At 44.5% G+C, this 21,053-nt stretch overlaps 1 protein-coding gene across 1 annotated transcript in view; it reads right to left on the bottom strand.

The window, feature by feature from the left end:
* The window catches only part of LOC126234385 (15-hydroxyprostaglandin dehydrogenase [NAD(+)]-like), a 74,064-nt gene that overhangs the window by 51,277 nt on the left and 1,734 nt on the right, over nucleotides 1-21,053 (bottom strand). The window contains exon 2 of the mRNA XM_049943072.1: nucleotides 816-915. Within this exon, the coding sequence (XP_049799029.1) occupies nucleotides 816-908 (93 nt within the window). The 5' untranslated portion in view covers nucleotides 909-915. The remainder of the gene's footprint in view (nucleotides 1-815; nucleotides 916-21,053) is intronic.

Genomic DNA, 21,053 nt, shown 5'->3' on the forward strand with positions numbered 1-21,053 from the left:
AACCGAGGAACGTAGCGCAGCTGGCTGTGGCACTGGAGTCGACGAGGCTCCCTCCAGATCCTCCAGAACCTCACTGACTCTATTCCTACACATCCCACAGCGGTTCGCGCTGCAAAAGGTGGTTATTCGGGCCTTTGATAGGTACTCACAGTAATGTGATAGCACAGTGTATTTGCCATAAGTCATCGAAGTGACGTTCCCGCCCCCTCGAAGCTGTGTAGACCCAAGAACTTTATTCCCATGGCTACCCTGTAAACTTTAGACATGTGGTTCTACTGCCGAGAACAGTTTGGTATCGGCTCACCATGGATAGGATCCGCTTAACCAAGTGCGTCTGTATGCGAAAAGGGCATCTGCAGTCTGATTTCAAGTTCATCTTTGTGAGCGAGCTCTGAGTGTCAGCACAATCTCACTTCCTTCCCCCAGAAGCGGCTACTGTGCACAATTGTCCTCCCAAGCAATCGAGAATCAAGTCGCACCAGATGTGTGCTATGCTTTTCCTTCCTCGACCACGCCACTGACGTTTGTCATGTATGAAATTCGTAACAATGCCTCATTAGCACACGTTTGGCTGTTTAGTAACGAATCAGAATATCGATATCAGTCACCAGGCAGACGCGTCCGGAGCGATCCATCCTGGAACTGAAGAAAACATCACGTGACACTGTGCCTGCGTCTTAAAAGCTCTTCACCATAGACACACACTCGATAGAGAGAAAGAGAGAGAGAGAGAGACTGAAAAAAATTAGGGTTGGAGTGCTGCATCGCTGTGGTTGGAAGGGGAGGAGTAGAATTGCAGCCCTGACGACACTGACCTTGGCTCCCGCTGCCATCAGTGCTCTGCAGAAGGCCCGCCCCAGGCCTCCAGCCGCTCCAGTCACCAGGGATACACGTCCGGAGGGATCCATCCTGGAACTGAAGAATACATCACGTGACTGTGTGACTGCGTCTTAAGAGCTCTTCACCATAGACACACACGCGATAGAGAGAGAGAGAGAGAGAGAGAGAGAGAGAGTGAGAGAGAGACTGAAACACCTGTTCCATAACTACAACGCAGTTACTTTTATATACAGAATTAGTCATCAACAACGACGGGACCTTGCAAGCAGTAGACACAGCTGAACAGGTACTATAGGTTCCGCCTTTCTAGATTGCTAAAAGGCATTCAGGATGGTCTCACGTCAAGCACTGATAATTCATCAGCTGTAGACGAGGGATATTATTCTGACTGGGTTAGGGGAGGTGTGGGAGAAATCTTTACTGGAATTGCACAGAGTTCATTTCGGATCAACTGTTGCTTCTCATACGTGTGAGGAATCTTCCATATAACACATAAAGAAGGATTAGTTCTTTTTGTAGATGTTACAAGATGTTGTCAGTACCAGTAGAGAAAAAGAACAGAAAAATTGTGATTATTGTGTTTTGAATATTGTCGACTAGTTTTCTACAAACGTTCTCTCTCTCAGTTTTAATTAAACGTAGCCTGTGTTCTGTCAATCAAAGGGAACTGCAGCACTGACAAATTTTAACTAAGAGCAGAAATGTGCATACCGTATTTCTCATCTTCTTAAACAACCCTGTTCGGCCACTTTTGTATTTTGTGTTACTGCATGCCTTGGAGAGGGACACATCTAACATACTTGGTTTAGTTTTATTCAGTAATGGCATACGGAATTTCATTCTGGGATAACTAACATTCAAGAAGACTGGGACAGGATATTAGCTCCTGTCACACATGTCTCACCAAACTACCAGGACGAGCAAATCAAAGGAATTGGAGAGGTTTAACGACAATTCTTCAACATTCGCGACTGGATCAGTGAAAATGAAACAGTTAGTGTTACTAGAAATACAGTCCGCTACACACTTTGGGGTGGTTTGTGGAGTACAGATGTAGATGTAGCGGCAGCTTTATAATTTCCGAGAAGCTGCATGCGACTGACTTGACTGTCACCAATGCATGTTTTCAGCACCACTCACTAAGTCTTGCAAGTGGCTTTCGGCGTAGATATCCCTTAGTTGCGGACCTGTGAACACGCCTTTGTCTCCCTTGCATAATTCATTCCCAGCCAATTGCTGCAACGTACCGAAAACATCCGACACTTTGTCTGAATTCTTCAAGTACCTCGGCTTTGTATGAAATGGTGGAAAGATGGCTCTGTCAATCTCAACCATCGGATGTTTTCTATGTCTTGGCTGTATTCTCCCTCTAACCAGCCATTTCTTACTCCTTACGTAGTAGTGATCAACGGCATCAGGCGTTCTGCGAGTCGAGGCGTGCAATGTCAGAATTTTGAACGTGATAGGGAAGCTAAAAAGTCTGAAAAGGGAAATATTTAGGCTTAATCTAGATGTAGTGGGGGTCAGTGAAGTGAAATGGAAGGAAGACAAGGATTTTTGGTCAGATAAGTACAGGGTAATATCAGTAGCAGCATAAAATGGTATAACAAGAGTAAGATTCGTTACGAATAGGAAGATAGAGCAGAATGTTACTGTGAACAGTTCAGCGAGAGGATTGTTCTCTCAGCAAACCAACACCGACAACAGTAGCTCAGGCATACATACCGACGTTGCAAACAGAGGATGAAGGGATAGAGAAAATATATGAGGTTACTGGACGGGTAATTCAGTACGTAAAAGCAGACGACAATCTAACAGTCATAGGGGATGGAACGCTGTTTTAGGGAAAAGAATAGAGGAAAGGCTTACAGGAGAATATGGGCTTGGTGTTAGGTATGAGAGAGGAGGAAGACTACCTGAGTTCTATAATAAATTTCAGCCAGTAATAGCGAATACTGTGTTCAAGAGTCAAAAGAGGAATACCTGGACAAGGCTGGAAGACAGGGAAGATTTCAGATACATTACATCATGATCAGGCAGAGATTCCGAAATCAGATATTGGACTGTAATGCGAACCCAGGACCAGATATAAATTCAGCTTACAATTTAGTGATGATGACGAGTAGGCTGAAGTTCAAGAAACTAGTCAGCAACAATAAATGCGCAAAGAAGTGCGATACGGAAATACCAAAGAATGATGAGATACCCTTGAAGTGAAGCTAATGCGAGGAATGAATAGATCAGTAGGCAGTTCAGTTGAAGAAGGACAGGCATCTCCAAAAAGGGTAATCACAGAAGTTGGAAAGAAAAACAGAGGTACAAGGAAGGTAATTGCGAAGAAACATGGACAACGGAAGAAATTCTTCAGTTGATCGACGAAAAAAGGAAATACAAAAATGTTCAGGGAAATTCAGGAATACAGAAATTCAAGTCACTTAGGAATGAAACAAACAGGAAGTGCAGGGAAGCTGAGGCAAAATGGCTGCATGAAAAATGTGAAGGAATTTAAAATGAAATTACTGTCGAAACGACTGACTCAGCATACAGAAAATAAAACCCGTCAGTGAAATTAAAAGTAAGGGCGTTAATATTGAGAGTGAAATGTGAAATGCGGAAGGGAAAGTGGATGGGTGGAAAGAGCGCACCGAAGGCCTGTATGAGGAGGAAGACATGTCTGATACAAGAAGAAACAGGAGTCTGTGTAGAAGACACAGGGGATCCATTAATTGACTCAGAAATCAGCTTTGGAAGACTTAAGATGAAATAAGGCAGGAGTAATAGATAACATTCCATCGGAATTCCTAAAATCATTGTGGTAAGTGGTAACCAAGCGACAGTTCAAGTTGGTGAGCAGAATGTATGCGACTGCCGATGTACCATTACATTTTCGGAAAAACATCATCCACATAGTTCCGAAGATAACAAGAACTGACAAGTGGGAGAATTAGCGCACAATAAGCTTAACAGCTCATAAATCCAAGTTGCTGACAAGAATAATATACAGAAGAATGGAAAAGTGAATTAAGGACATGTTAGATAACGATCAGTTTGGCCTTAGGAAAGGCAAAGGCACCAGAGAGACGATTCTGGCGTTGTGGTTGATAATGGAAGCAAGATTTAAGGAAAATCAAGACACGTTCATACAATTTGTTGACCTGGAAAAAGCGTTCGACAATCTAAAGATGTTCGAAATTCTGAGAAAAATAGGAGTAATCTATAGGGAAAGATGGATAATGTACAGCGTGTACAAGGACCAAGAGAGAAGAATAAGACTGGAAGACCAAGAACGAAATGCTCGAATTAAAATGGGTGTTAAGACAGGGATATAGTATTTCGCACCTAATTTTCAACCTATAGGTCGTAGAAGCAATGTCGGAAACAAAAGAACGGTTCAAGAATGGGATTAAAATTCAAGTTTTAAAGATGTCAGTGATAAGATTCGCTGATGAAATTGCTGTCCTCAGTGATAGTGAAGAACAATTACAGGACCTGTTGAGTGGAATGTACAGTCTAATGAGCAAATCGAAGAAAGACTAGAGTAATGAAAACCAACAGAAATGAGAGCAGCGAGAGACATAATATTAGAACTGGTGATCTGCTAGGTAGGCAGCAAAATAACCCATGACGAATGGAGCAATGAGTACATAAAAAGCAGACTAGCACTGGAGGAAAGGGCATTCCTGGCCAAGAGAAATCTACAAGTATTAAACAAAGGCCTTAATTTGAGGAATAAGTTTCTGAGAATGTACGTTTGCAGCACAGCATTGTATAGTAGTGAAGCAAGGACTGTGGGGAAACGGGTACGGGGGAGAATCGGATCATTTGAGATGTGGTGCTACAGACGAATGTTGAAAGGTGGGTGGACTAATAGGGTAAGAAATGAGAAGGTTCTCCACAAAATTGGCGGGGAAATAAATATAGAGAAATCACTGACGAGAGGAAGGGACAGGATGTTAAGACATCGTAGAATAACTGGAGACTGTGCTAGCATACGATGTTGTACTTAATGTCTGTACAGCAAATAGATCAGCTAATGGATTCAACGAACTCTCTGCAGCGTTAACGCTAACCCATGTGCGAGAAGGATGCGTTTTCTCTTTGGACTGCAGTTGCTTCTTGGAGAGCGTTTGAGAATAGACATGTACAAATCTTGAACAGAATTACAACTCTCTTTTTGTCCGCCATTAAAGGCTATTTTACTTTACTTTGCTGTTGTGACGAATGTGTTCAAAGTATTGAAGAGAAGAGACAGTAATTTTCCTCAAGGATGTTATATAGTGTTGAAAAGGTATTTAAATAAGTTTCATTTTGCTCCATTAAGTTTCGGGAATGCAGCCGCATGAATTCTGCTTCTTCTTCATTTTATAAACTCTGCATTTCCAAGATTGAACATATGTGCAAGACTTCTATAGAACCTTCGGACATTTGGTTCGTGACGTTGCTGACGAATCTCCATCACGGTCTTCGGATACCTACGGAGGTGGTTTTACAGATGATTGAAGTAATCTGCTGTCCGGCTACGTATCGTCGAACACCTGATAAGTGAACTGCACTGGATCAGTTTTCGAAGCTTCTATACAAAGTCCTAAATACTACCAGCAATATAAAGACGACTGGGAAAGGCTGCTGGCGCTCCTATGCAACAAGATCGTCTAGCACCATTAAGTACTGCCTTACAATTCTCGGCCGGGGGTGTTGAATTTTCAGCGACGTACAGGAAGAGCATTCAAGGCAGTGAAGGGAATCTGTATTTTCTCTGAACAGATAATAACGAACGATTTTAACTCAATTGAACTTTAATGAGAACCTTCCCTGTCACGAAATAATTTTATTTCAAGGAACTTGATATTAGTTAACTTCATAATTACTTAGTTATTTCCTTCAAGTGTATGAGTAGTAAAGCAAGTAACAAAAGTCAATTATTTATCTAATCTCTGGCCACATTTGAATTATAATTAAATAGCAGAGGTAGCTGTAGAAGATAAAGACTATAGAGGACTACAGAAATTGGAATACATCCAGAAAATAATTGAGAAAATAACCTGCAATTGTTACTCTGACGGAAAAGGTTGGCACAGGAAATGAATTCGTGGAGGGGTGCATCAAACCAGTTGTTTGTTGTTGTTGTTGTTGTGGTCTTCAGTCCTGAGACTGGTTTGATGCAGCTCTCCATGCTACTCTATCCTGTGCAAGCTTCTTCATCTCCCAGTACCTATTGCAGCCTACATCCTTCTGAATCTGCTTAGTTTATTCATCTCTTGGTCTCCCTCTACGATTTTTACCCTCCATGCTGCCCTCCAATGCTAAATTGGTGATCCCTTGATGGCTCAGAACATGTCCTACCAACCGATCCCTTCTTCTAGTCAAGTTGTGCTACGAACTCCTCAACTCTATTCAATACCTCCTCATTAGTTATGTGATCTACCCATCTAATCTTCAGCATTCTTCTGTAGCACCACATTTCGAAAGCTTCTATTCTCTTCTTGTCTAAACTATTTATCGTCCATGTTTCACTTCCATACATGGCTACACAGAAACGACTTCCTGACACTTAAATCAATACACGATGTTAACAAATTTCTCTTCTTCAGAAACGCTTTCCTTGCCATTGCCAGTCTACATTTTATATCCTCTCTACTTCGACCATCATCAGTTATTTTGCTCCCCATATAGCAAAACTCCTTTACTACTTTAAGTGTCTCATTTCCTAATCTAATTCCCTCAGCATCACCCGACTTAATTCGACTACATTCCATTATCCTCGTTTTGATTTTGTTGATGTTCATCTTATACCCTCCTTTCAAGACACTGTCCACTCCGTTCAACTGCTGTTCCAAGTCCTTTGCTGTCTCTGACAGAATTACAATTTCATAGGCGAACCTCAAAGTTTTTATTTCTTCTCCGTGGATTTTAATACCTTCTCCGAACTTTTCTTTTGTTTCCTTTACTGCTTGCTCAATATACAGATTGAATAGCATCGGGGAGAGGCTACAACCCTGTCTCACTCCCTTCCCAACCACTGCTTCCCTTTCATGTCCCTCGACTCTTATAACTGCCATCTGGTTTCTGTACAAACTGTAAATAGCCTTTCGCTCCCTGTATTTTACTCCTACTACCTTCAGAATTTGAAAGAGATTGTTCCAGTCAACATTGTCAAAAGCTTTCTCTAAGTCTACAAATGCTAGAAACGTAGGTTTGCCTTTCCTTAACCTTTCTTCTAAGATAAGTCGTAGGGTCAGTATTGCTTCACGTGTTCCAACATTTCTACGGAATCCAAACTGATCTTCCCCGAGGTCGGCTTCTACCAGTTTTCCATTCGTCTGTAAAGGATTCTCGTTAGTGTTTTGCAGCTGTGACTTATTAAACTGATAGTTCGGTAATTTTCACATCTGTCAACACCTGCTTTCTTTGGGATTGGAATTATTATATTCTTTTTGAAGTCTGAGGGAATTTCGCCTGTCTCATACATCTTGCTCACCAGATGGTAGAGTTTTGTCAGTACTGGCTCTCCCAAGGCTGTCAGTAGTTCTAATGGAATGTTGTCTACTCCCAGGGCCTTGTTTCGACTCAGGTCTTTCAGTGCTCTGTCAAACCAGTTAGAAGTCTGATACTCCAAAAAATATATGTGCACGTGGTGGTGTTTGCACCCGAGCTATCCCACTTGCAGATAAAACATCAGTGTATTACTGTGAAAGAACTTATTACTTTCATTATCGGCGCAGATACGCTATCACGAGTGTGTACCAGAAGAAGTGACACGTTTGATACGTATTTTTCAAGTGAGTGAGTGAAATATCTAACCAGAACTGTTTACATAAACGAGAAATGTGGAGAGGATCATGTGGAAAACACTGTTAAGAAAGCGTGCGTTAAGTCATAAAGATGCAACTTTCACATCATTTGAGAGAGTTATAGAAGGTAAAGACTGTAGAGGAAGACAGAGGTTGGAGTATCTCCGGCAAATAATTGAGGACGTTGGTTGCAGGTGCTTCTCTGAAATAAGGAGGGTGGCATAGGAGAGAAGTTCGTGGTGGGCCGCATCAAGAGTAATGACTCTCCTCCCCCACCATCCAAAAAAACTTTGTGTAACAAAGCAGGTCTTCAAACTTAGTTTAGATCAATCGATGAATAGTCGCCATGCTCGAACGCTGTGCTGCACTTCGAGGCTTGAAGCATACCTAAAAAACCCCATACGGTACTTAAACTTGAATATATCGCCACGTATGAAAAATCGTATGCAAAGAACAGCTCCATTACACAATTTTGGCCATACAAAAAAAAACTGAATTTTTAAAAAACCAAACTTTTATGGATTTGAAATCAGCACGATCAACTTTAATCTTAAAAAAATCGTGTCGGATATCTACAGTGTGTTCGTCAATATCATCAAGTATGAAGTTCATCAGAGAAAATCCGTGATGAGATTCCTTAGTTGGACTTCCACACATGATAACAGACATATCATGAGGATATAATATGAGATGGACATGTGGAACGGCTCTCCCTTCTACTCTGTATGGTCCATATCTACATCTACATTTATACTCCGCAAGCCACCCAACGGTGTGTGGCGGAGGGCACTTTACGTGCCACTGTCATTACCTCCCTTTCCTATTCCAGTCGCGTATGCTTCGCGGGAAGAACGACTGTCTGAAAGCCTCCGTGCGCGCTCGAATCTCTCTAATTTTACACTCCTGGAAATGGAAAAAAGAACACATTGACACCGGTGTGTCAGACCCACCATACTTGCTCCGGACACTGCGAGAGGGCTGTACAAGCAATGATCACACGCACGGCACAGCGGACACACCAGGAACCGCGGTGTTGGCCGTCGAATGGCGCTAGCTGCGCAGCATTTGTGCACCGCCGCCGTCAGTGTCAGCCAGTTTGCCGTGGCATACGGAGCTCCATCGCAGTCTTTAACACTGGTAGCATGCCGCGACAGCGTGGACGTGAACCGTATGTGCAGTTGACGGACTTTGAGCGAGGGCGTATAGTGGGCATGCGGGAGGCCGGGTGGACGTACCGCCGAATTGCTCAACACGTGGGGCGTGAGGTCTCCACAGTACATCGATGTTGTCGCCAGTGGTCGGCGGAAGGTGCACGTGCCCGTCGACCTGGGACCGGACCGCAGCGACGCACGGATGCACGCCAAGACCGTAGGATCCTACGCAGTGCCGTAGGGGACCGCACCGCCACTTCCCAGCAAATTAGGGACACTGTTGCTCCTGGGGTATCGGCGAGGACCATTCGCAACCGTCTCCATGAAGCTGGGCTACGGTCCCGCACACCGTTAGGCCGTCTTCCGCTCACGCCCCAACATCGTGCAGCCCGCCTCCAGTGGTGTCGCGACAGGCGTGAATGGAGGGACGAATGGAGACGTGCCGTCTTCAGCGATGAGAGTCGCTTCTGCCTTGGTGCCAATGATGGTCATATGCGTGTTTGGCGCCGTGCAGGTGAGCGCCACAATCAGGACTGCATACGACCGAGGCACACAGGGCCAACACCTGGCATCATGGTGTGGGGAGCGATCTCCTACACTGGCCGTACACCACTGGTGATCGTCGAGGGGACACTGAATAGTGCACGGTACATCCAAACCGTCATCGAACCCATCGTTCTACCATTCCTAGACCGGCCAGGGAACTTGCTGTTCCAACAGGACAATGCACATCCGCATGTATCCCGTGCCACCCAACGTGCTCTAGAAGGTGTAAGTCAACTACCCTGGCCAGCAAGATCTCCGGATCTGTCCCCCATTGAGCATGTTTGGGACTGGATGAAGCGTCGTCTCACGCGGTCTGCACGTCCAGCACGAACGCTGGTCCAACTGAGGCGCCAGGTGGAAATGGCATGGCAAGCCGTTCCACGGGACTACATCCAGCATCTCTACGATCGTCTCCATGGGAGAATAGCAGCCTGCATTGCTGCGAAAGGTGGATATACACTGTACTAGTGCCGACATTGTGCATGCTCTGTTGCCTGTGTCTATGTGCCTGTGGTTCTGTCAGTGTGATCATGTGATGTATCTGACCCCAGGAATGTGTCAATAAAGTTTCCCCTTCCTGGGACAATGAATTCACGGTGTTCTTATTTCAATTTCCAGGAGTGTACATTCGCGATCTCCTCGGGAAGTATAAGTAGGGGGAAGCAATACAAGGGTTGTTTTTTAAGTAAGGGCCGTTTTTATTTTTAAAAAAAGATACAAATACTTTTGTAAAAAAACTTTTATTTTCTGATTCTACACACTTTTACCTATTTTTCTGCATAGTTGCCTTGTTTATTTAAGCACTTGTCATACCGTACAACTAAGTTTGTAATTCCCTCTTCAAAGAATTCGGCCGCCTGCTCCGACAGCCAAGAGTTCACGGCCGCTTTCACTTCATCGTCGTCATTGAAGCGCTGCCCGCCAAGATGGTGTTTCAGGTACCGGAAAAGGTGAAAATCGCAAGGAGCAAGGTCGGGGCTGTATGGTGCATGGTCCAAAACTTCCCAGAATCAATCAAATCCCAAGTCTTCTGAAAGGTGTGAGGCCTAGCGTTATCGTGCAGGAGCAAAACTCCTTTCGTCAGCATGCCGCGCCTTCTGTTTTGAATTGCTCTGCGGAGCTTCTTTAGAGTTGCACAGTAGGCATCTGAGTTGATTGTCGTTCCTCGTGGCATAAAGTCCACTAGCAAAACACCGCGCCGGTCCCAGAACACAGTTGCCATAATCTTGCGCTTTGACAGCGTCTGTTTGGCTTTGACCTTGACGGGTGAGGTTGTGTGTCGCCATTCCATCGATTGTCGCTTGCTTTCGGGAGTGATATGGGATACCCATGTTTCATCTCCAGTGACGACTCAACATGTCATCCACTTCTTCCTCGCAACGAATCAAAAAGTCCAATGAAGTGGCAAATCTCTTCCCTTTGTGGTCCTCTGTGAGGAGTCTGGGTACCCAGCGAGAACACAGTTTCTTAAAGTTTAGGTTTTCAGACACAATTTTGTACAAAACCGATCTTGAAACTTGTGGAAATTCCAAAGATGGAGTGGAAATTTTGAATCTTCTGTCCTCACGAATCTTTGTTTCGACTGCAGCCACCAAATCATCAGTGATCACAGAGGGCCGGCCTCAGCGTTCGTCGTCGTGGACGTTTTGACGGCCATTTTTAAACTCTCTAACCCATTGACGCACTTTACCTTCACTCATTGCATTCAAGCCATAAACTTCTGTTAACTGATGATGAATTTCTGCAGCTGATAGGCTTCTCGCGGTCAAAAAAGGTATCACTGACCGTATCTCACACGCGGCGGGCGATTCAATAATCGTAAACATTATAAAGTAGCACAGCGATGCGTACACGTCAGCTACAGAGCTGCAACTTGCATCAGTGTGAACGGGAAGGATGCCGGCAAGTGGCGCGGTGGCTTGTTGCGTCGTCCGCGCGAACTACGGGACTAAACGCGCGAACGGCCCTTACTTAAAAAACAACCCTCGTATATTCGATACGTCATCCAGAAACGCATCCTCTCGAAACCTAGCGAGCAAGCTACACCGCAATGCAGAGCGCCTCTCTTGCAGAGTCTGCCACTGAGTTTGCTAAACATCTCCGTAACGCTATCACGGTTACCAAATAACCCTGTGACGAAACGCGCCGCTCTTCTTTGGCCTTCTCTATCTCCTCCGTCAACCCGATCTGGTACGGATCCCACACTGATGAGCAATACTCAAGTATAGGTCGAACGAGTGTTTTGTAAGCCACCTCCTTTGTTGATGGACTACATTTTCTAAGCACTCTCCCAATGAATCTCAACCTGGTACCCGCCTTACCAACAATTAATTTTATATGATAATTCCAATTCAAATCGTTCCGTACACATACTCCCAGATATTTTACAGAAGTAACTGCTACCAGTGTTTGTTCCGCTATCATATAATCATACAATAAAGGATCCTTCTTTCTATGTATTCGCAACACATTACATTTGTCTATGTTAAGGGTCAGTTGCCACTCCCTGCACCAAGTGCCTATCCGCTGCAGATCTTCCTCCATTTCGCTACAATTTTCTAATGCTGCAACTTCTCTGTATACTACAGCATCATCTGCGAAAAGCAACATGGAACTTCCGACACTATCTGCTAGGTCATTTGGTCATATATATATATATATATATATATATATATATATATATATATATATATATATATATATATATATAGTGAAATGCAATGGTCCCATAACACTCCCCTGTGGCACGCCAGAGGTTACTTTAACTTCTGTAGACGTCTCTCCACTGATAACAACATGCTGTGTTTTGTTTGCTAAAAACTCTTCAATCCAGCCGCACAGCTGTTCTGATATTCCGTAGGCTCTTACTTTGTTTATCAGGTGACAGTGCGGAACTGTATCGAACGCCTTCCGGAAATCAAGGAAAATAACATCTACCTGGGAGCCTATGTCTAATATTTCCTGGGTCTCATGAACAAATAAAGCGAGTTGGGTCTCACACGATCACTGTTTCCGGAATCCATGTTGATTCCTACAGAGTAGATTATGGGTTTCCAAAAACAACATGATACGTGAGCAAAAAACATGTTCTAAAATTCTACAACAGATCGACGTCAGAGATATAGGTCTATAGTTTTGCGCATCTGCTCAACGACCCTTCTTGAAGACTGGGACTACCTGTGCTCTTTTCCAATCATATGGAACCTTCCGTTCCTCTAGAGACTTGCGGTACACGGCTGTTAAAAGGGGGGCAAGTTCTTTCGCGTACTTTGTGTAGAATCGAATTGGTATCTCGTCAGGTCCAGTGGACTTTCCTCTGTTGAGTGATTCCAGTTGCTTTTCTATTCCTTGGACACTTATTTCTATGTCAGCCATTTTTTCGTTTGTGCGAGGATTTAGAGAAGGAACTGCAGTGCGGTCTTCCTCTGTGAAACAGCTTTGGAAAAAGGTGTTTAGTATTTCAGCTTTACGCGTGTCATCCTCTGTTTCAATGCCATCATCATCCCGGAGTGCCTGGATATGCTGTTTCGAGCCACTTACTGATTTAACGTAAGACCAGAACTTCCTAGGATTTTCTGTCAAGTCGGTACATAGAATTTTACTTTTGAATTCACTGAACGCTTCACGCATAGCCCTCCTTACTCTAGCTTTGACATCGTTTAGCTTCTGTTTGTCTGAGAGGTTTTGTCTGCGTTTAAACTCGCAGTGAAACTCTCTTTGCTTTCGCAGTAGTTTCCTAAATTTGTTGTTGAACCACATGTGTTGTTGAATCACATCTGTGGAGTCCCATGTCTGTGGGCTAAAAATTATCCATACGCACAGGATCGTAAACAGAGCATTTTGAGATTAGCAAGTGTTGGTCGGTGCAAGATCTCCAAAATGAACACTGTATGTGGAATACACGTATAAAGCTGCTACAAACAACTGTCTGTTGCATCCACGTTGCTGACGCTATCCCAAAAAATAGTACATAGTTGTGTCCGCTGCCGTGTTTACCGCTGCACACGATTTATGAATGCTTCTCCAGGATGGTTAATCGTTACGAGAATATGCCGACTCGCGTTTAAGGTTCGCGTAGACAGAATGGCGAACGAATACACATAAAAAAAAGGCTCGCGACAAGATGTCATGTTGACTGGAAGAAGTTCGTCGCCACGGCTATGAGCTTGGTAGAGACTTGATCGTCTTAAAATACTTTTAAAATCGTGTATCATACCTTTAAAAAAATTCTTGTTAATAACAACCACAAGCTGCTAAGAGTTACTATTTTTATTATCCTGCACTTTGTCGTTCGAACTACAAAGATCTTGTTGCCACAGAAGAATTTGAGGAGATGGTGTCAGATCGTTGTGGGAGATGGTTCACAAACAAGCAGTGGGAAATTTACCCATGGAGTACGTACGTGAAAGAGCAAAGTGCGGAGACGAAGTACTCTTAATACACAACATTTTGCAATACTTAAAAGTGCCCAATTGTAGCTTACACAGGGACTGGACAAAAGTTTCGAAAAGCCGAGAGAAATGCATGCTTGAATATACATGCAGGTGCTAGCCAGCCTGCAGAGTGCGCTGCTTTTGTTTGACAACAAACAGCGCCCGTACGAGGTCCTCAGTAAGTTGCAAGTGTCGATCATGGTCAGAACAGTGTTCTGCGTAGTCGTGAATGTGTTATGTCGGTGCTAAGCGAATTCGAAGGTGGGGACGTTGCTGGTGCTTGTACGGCGGGTGTTTCCATAAGCAAGTTGGCCGAAGTGTTTGGTGTTTCAAGAGGCACGGTATCGAAGATTTATATCGCGTACAGGGAAAGCGGAAAAACATCACACACTAAGTCACAACTCGGAAGAAAGCGTCTACTGAGTGATCGTGACAAACGGTCATTCAAAAGGACTGTAACGAAAAATAAGATGACAACAGCTGGCAAAGGCACTACCGAACAGAATGTTACACATGAGAACATTTTCGGCACCAAAAAGAAACGAAGGGAGTTTACGTACCAAGATTGAAATATCGCAGGGATTCGGTGATGATTTGGACAGACGTATCATGGTATCCCATGGGCCCCACGGTTAGGTTTTTGTGACCATTTGGGCTGATCCGGTCCATCCCACGGTACGTTGTTTGTTCCCAAATAGTAATGCTGCGTTTCAAGACAACACGGCCCCTGGTAAAATAGCATGCAGTGTCTAGGACTGGTTTTGTGAGCACCTGGATGAGCTGTCGCAACTCCCACGGCCACCAAAGTCACCAGATCGCAATATTATTGTGCCTCTGTGGTCTTCTTTGAAGACAGGACCTTTATTTGTCCATTTCGAGAGTAATGGAAGCTGTTTTGAATGCCAGTCAGTCTCCTACACCTTCTTAGTCTGCATTGTGTTGTGTTTTTAGTGTTTTCATATTTTTGTCCACCCACTGTATATCCCATCTCATGTAGAAGAATCATAATATTTTTATTACTACAGAAAGAAGTTAGGCTATTGGAAAACAACTGCAATCAGTTAAATAAATACCAATAGATTCAGTTACCCAGAACCAGTGCAATTAAAGATATACAGAAAATGAGCGGAAATTCTCACATTTCCAGATTCCCTGTTTCACTGCAAAAGTACACTGAGCATGTTTTCACCATCAGACACTGAGGAGCTCTCATCACCAAATATTTTTAATGATTAACACCTCAGGTAGCTTCTCCAAAATCTTTTTCTTTGTGCAAATCTACTATTATTTGTGTACTTCGCAAAAAAGAAATAAAAGCAGATATCACGAATCTTTCCACTCCATCTAGGACGAAATCCACATTTAGAACAAACATTAATCTTTTGCAATAGTAGCTCACGTTTGCGTGTAGCCGTAGATAGCTATATGCCAACCATTATTACACAGTAGACTGCATACATTACGCCGCGCGGAGTGACCGCGTGGTTTGAGGCGCCATGTCATGGATTACTCTACCCCTTCCGCCAGAGGTTCGAGTTCTCCCTCGGGCATGGGTGTGTGTGTTATTCTTAGCATAAGTTAGTTTAAGTAGTGTGTAAGTCTACGGACCGATGACCTCAGCAGTTTGGTCCCTTAGGTACTCACACACACAGCTTACATTACTCAACAGCAAAAAGTCGAATGGTAGCATCCAAAATGCTTCCTCTGTATACTTTTCGGAATATCTTTGGCATGCCAGAGCTAAGGACTTTATTGTAATATAACAACAGGAATATCCAAAGATCTGCAAGTAATTAAAATGTGCAAGTATCGGCTAGAAGGATAGAAGACACATTCTGAGGAGAAACCTTTTCAGTAAAAGTTTAATTTTCACTGTATCAGACCCATCATTGTGACGTCACCAAAAGTAATTGACTGTGCAACAGCAGAAATATCAGATGCCATATTGTACGAGGGGTGTTCGGTAAGTGATACAACACTTTTTTTCTGGAAGAAGGTTGGCTTTATTCAAGGTTCCCCACTCTTTTACCTACAAAACCCTATTTTTTAACACAATCTTCGTTCAACGCGTGGCCTTATGCCACCCTACAGCGAGTCCTAGTACGCCCGTATTGCACCACTCAACTGGTCGTCGGGAGCCGACGTCTTGGTGGATCAATAACCTCCCTATATCCATGTATTGGTTCCCGCGGAGTCCATCCTTCATTGGGGCAAACAGGAGGAAGTCGGAAGGTGCGATATCCGGGCTGTTGGGTGGATGACGAAGAATACCTCTAGGGTCCACGGACTTGTGTGAGGCCTCATATTGTCACGAAGAAGGGAAAGTTCTTTTGCATTTATATGGCTACGAACAAGCTGAAGTCGTTTCTTCAGTTTTCTGAGGGTTGCACATTTCCGGGTTTATCGTTGCACCACGACAGAGGAGATCAAACAGAATAATTCCTGCAGGGTTCCAGAAGCCGTCGCCATCACCTTACCGCCTGAGGGTGCCGCTTTGAACTTTTTCTTCGGAGGAGAGGTGGTATGGCGCAACTCCTCGGATCGCCGTTTCCTTCGCGGGTCAAAGCGGTGAAGCAATGTGTCATCGCCTGCGACAATGTTCGACGAGAAATTGTCACGATCAGCCTGGTAAAGCGCAAGCAATTTTGCACAATGCTCCTTCTTTGCTCTTTATGTTGTTCTGTTAGGCGGCGAGGAACCGAGCGGGTACACACCTTTGAGTACCCCCATCGATGGACGAGTGTGTCAGTACTACCAAGTGAGACGTCCAGTTGTGCAGTGAGGTGTTTAATTGTGACCGCCGATCACCTCAAATGAGAGTGTCCACACGTTCTAGCTCGGCAGGAGTCACAGCTGTGTGCGCCGGCCGACATGCGGGAGATAGGGCAGGTTTGAGCAACCTTGTTGCGATGATGGCAGGAGCCTCTCCCAACGACTCATAGTAGACATTCTGCAACCGCCTATGAATATCTGCGACGCTCTGGCTTTCCCTAAAGGAAACTCAATGACCTCTGCTTGGAATGCACGTCCGTTACAGACGCTACGTATAGGACCGCCTCCTCTCGGGGCGTCATGAAACTGTAGGGGCTCAAGCAGAATATTTCACGATGTCCCACAACAAATTCCGTACTTTTTAAACCGAAATTGGCCGAGAAAAAAATGGTTTCATTACTTGTTCAACGCCCTTCGTACATTGCTCCTGCTGTGAAATTGAGGACATCTTTTCCACTCGAGTACACCCGACATGGACAAGAACTTCCTTCAGAACGTGTAACGCCGGAAATGCATATCCTCCTATTTCCATCTATTGCACTGAAAATTTGTTTCCTTATTTTGTTACCTGAAGATATAACATTTCTGTGTCTTTGTATATTGTAATTGTTTTACTATTTGTATATATATATATATATATGCATTTATGTCGCTTTATAATTGGTTTGTTTTGTGAATATTATTTGTATTTATACGCTGGGTCTGGCCTAGGGAAAACTATACTATCGAACGAATACATCGATAGGTCGTGTGGAGAACGAAAGTGTTTAGGATCTTTGGTAGTGTGAACTCTGCCGCGTGGAGCGCGGGCTGAGCAGAAAGGGTCTGGCGGGAGTAGTGCAGTGGAGCAGTGGTGTTGTGTGACGCTCCCGCGAGTTGCCGCGCTTTCGGGGTTTGGCAGCATGTAATTGCGCTCGACTGGCTATAATACACTCCTGGAAATGGAAAAAAGAACACATTGACACCGGTGTGTCAGACCCACCATACTTGCTCCGGACACTGCGAGAGGGCTGTACAAGCAACGATCACACGCACGGCACAGCGGACACACCAGGAACCGCGGTGTTGGCCATCGAATGGCGCTAGCTGCGCAGCATTTGTGCACCGCCGCCGTCAGTGTCAGCCAGTTTGTCGTGGCATACGGAGCTCCATCGCAGTCTTTAACACTGGTAGCATGCCGCGACAGCGTGGACGTGAACCGTATGTGCAGTTGACGGACTTTGAGCGAGGGCGTATAGTGGGCATGCGGGAGGCCGGGTGGACGTACCGCCGAATTGCTCAACACGTGGGGCGTGAGGTCTCCACAGTACATCGATGTTGTCGCCAGTGGTCGGCGGAAGGTGCACGTGCCCGTCGACCTGGGACCGGACCGCAGCGACGCACGGATGCACGCCAAGACCGTAGGATCCTACGCAGTGCCGTAGGGGACCGCACCGCCACTTCCCAGCAAATTAGGGACACTGTTGCTCCTGGGGTATCGGCGAGGACCATTCGCAACCGTCTCCATGAAGCTGGGCTACGGTCCCGCACACCGTTAGGCCGTCTTCCGCTCACGCCCCAACATCGTGCAGCCCGCCTCCAGTGGTGTGGCGACAGGCGTGAATGGAGTTACGAATGGAGACGTGCCGTCTTCAGCGATGAGAGTCGCTTCTGCCTTGGTGCCAATGATGGTCGTATGCGTGTTTGGCGCCGTGCAGGTGAGCGCCACAATCAGGACTGCATACGACCGAGGCACACAGGGCCAACACCCGGCATCATGATGTGGGGAGCGATCTCCTACACTGGCCGTACACCACTGGTGATCGTCGAGGGGACACTGAATAGTGCACGGTACATCCAAACCGTCATCGAACCCATCGTTCTACCATTCCTAGACCGGCAAGGGAACTTGCTGTTCCAACAGGACAATGCACGTCCGCATGTATCCCGTGCCACCCAACGTGCTCTAGAAGGTGTAAGTCAACTACCCTGGCCAGCAAGATCTCCGGATCTGTCCCCCGTTGAGCATGTTTGGGACTGGATGAAGCGTCGTCTCACGCGGTCTGCGCGTCCAGCACGAACGCTGGTCCAACTGAGGCGCCAGGTGGAAATGGCATGGCAAGCCGTTCCACAGGACTACATCCAGCATCTCTACGATCGTCTCCATGGGAAAATAGCAGCCTGCATTGCTGCGAAAGGTGGATATACACTGTACTAGTGCCGACATTGTGCATGCACTGTTGCCTGTGTCTATGTGCCTGTGGTTCTGTCAGTGTGATCATGTGATGTATCTGACCCCAGGAATGTGTCAATAAAGTTTCCCCTTCCTGGGACAATGATTTCACGGTGTTCGTATTTCAATTTCCAGGAGTGTAATTTCTAGCACGGTGTCGCGGACGGGAAGCATTAGCTGGCGCACATCAAGAGCCCGTTTCGCCTGGTGACCGTGTCGAGAAGAAGGCGCGCCAGCATCCAGCTTCTGCAACAGCGACGGCCGACAATGAGTGACTGTCGCCACCTCCTCGATCGACGACTTCAAACCTTCAATCAACCAACAAGGAAGACTGGAAGCACGTAAAGTTTTAGAACTGTATGGCAGACCTCAGCTTTTAAAATTGTTCCATTCGCAAAATTGCAGCAACGTAGCATGAACCTTTGTTGCTCATTGTCCCAATTGCATTACCAAGCAGGGTCCCTTCCTTTTCCGGAATGAACCCGAGTGTCGTTGAAATTCAAACGCCAGCATCAATCGATTTCACTGCTTTAATTTCAAAGTTCAGTTAAAGTATTCATAGCTGGCTACAATATTTAGATTACACAAGCACAAATTAAGAGTGCGAGTTTTGTTACCGTATTTTAGCTTACCTGTGACTGCAGCTCAGCTTGGTACGTACTAAATTTTACTATTGTTAATTGTTCAGAATCATTTAATTCAAGTTCAAAGTTAAATCTCTTATTTCTAAATTGCGTAGATTCAAGTAGCTTTTGAAATGATTGTTGAGGTAGTCCAAGACTAACCGTATTGTACTGAATTTCGATGTGCTTCAGAAAGAAAGCTCACTATTAACTTCAGTCACTAAATTAACTTTCAATTTTCCGGTTTTATTAATTCTTTTGCTAAATTAAGTCAGAGTGTAGCGAAATTTATTACTTCTGACAAACTTTCAGTTTTCACACTACACGTGTCAACCTTCAATTGCCAGGCTTCTAGTGCTAATTATATGTGTAATAACCTTTCTTTTTCAGTTACTATAGTAATTGTCCTTAGGACTGGCGACTGTAATTTCCCCCAAATCTCAAATATCTAATTACCGCTAGTTAATTGTTAACGTAACGGCCCCACATTTACTTTCTTTATTAACTTTACCCCTTTTCAAAATTAATTTCCACCAGTTTCATTTGCATTTTTCCTTTCATTTAGATGTAACCCTTTCCTCCCTCTTTACCGACAGATTAACTTCGGTGACGATTGCTTTTCCCAAATTTCCATTAGGTACACGCGGTTTAATTTTTCACTGTCATTAAGGACGATAAGTGAGGGGGAGGTTACAAACGGCCCAACCGTTTTAATAATTATAAGTGATTGCAGTCTTGACTTTAGAGCAAGGTAATATAGCAAGACAGGAGAACAACTGGACTTTATCACAGAAGGACTCAGATTGCTGTATCAGCACAACAGGCGAGGCATGGCAATATCTCTATTAACCAATATTGCACAATGTGGGTGACTGTAGACTTTCTCGGCGAAACGAGTAACCTCCTAAATATTCGAGTTTGCAGCCTACCTAATACTGTCGTTTTACACAACATTTCAGTTTGCGCATCTGCCGTAACATCGTGTAAAGCAATTATAGCAACTTGTCTATAAAATTGGAAATCTGGAGATTAGTTTTCAAATGTCGAATACCTTAAATTACAAAGCTCGCCTTTTTACAAGTTGCCACTGGTAGTCCTACTGAGCGGTGACATTATTACCGTAAAATGTGTCATTTGCTATCGCATCTCAGAAACTGATCTCGTATTCGGTTTATTGTGAGCGTTTAAAGAAAAAAATGTGATAAAATTGAAGTAATGGACTGTGTAACATGAAGACTTTCGTTAAATAATTTTTGTACATTTTCGTAAAGCATAAACCGATTAGTCCCGAATCTCTTCGTTCAACTTTTGGTCATCAGTCATCTTTAGAAATGTTTACACCTGGTTTGCGGAATTTCGTCGTGGTCGTACTACTGTCCGAGATTAATTTGATAAATCGCTACCAAAATCGATTGTTGTTCCACAAAAGAAAAGAAAAGAACTATGCCATGTGGAACGTGATTCAAGAAGACTGTGTGTGACTAACCACGAGATGGAGGGATCCTTAGGGATATTGAAGGCACGTTCGATTTCCATTAATGTTTAGCTGTGGAAATCATGTGCTCTCGATGAACTCCGCTCCATTTGACGGTAGCTCTAGACTGGTTCGCGTCAGTTGGTATGTACGGAAATGCTCAAAAAATACGAGCGAGGTAACAGGATATGAAATCTGAATCTGTTCGAAC

Source organism: Schistocerca nitens, chromosome 2, assembly GCF_023898315.1.
Source record: "Schistocerca nitens isolate TAMUIC-IGC-003100 chromosome 2, iqSchNite1.1, whole genome shotgun sequence".
NCBI lineage: Eukaryota > Metazoa > Arthropoda > Insecta > Orthoptera > Acrididae > Schistocerca > Schistocerca nitens.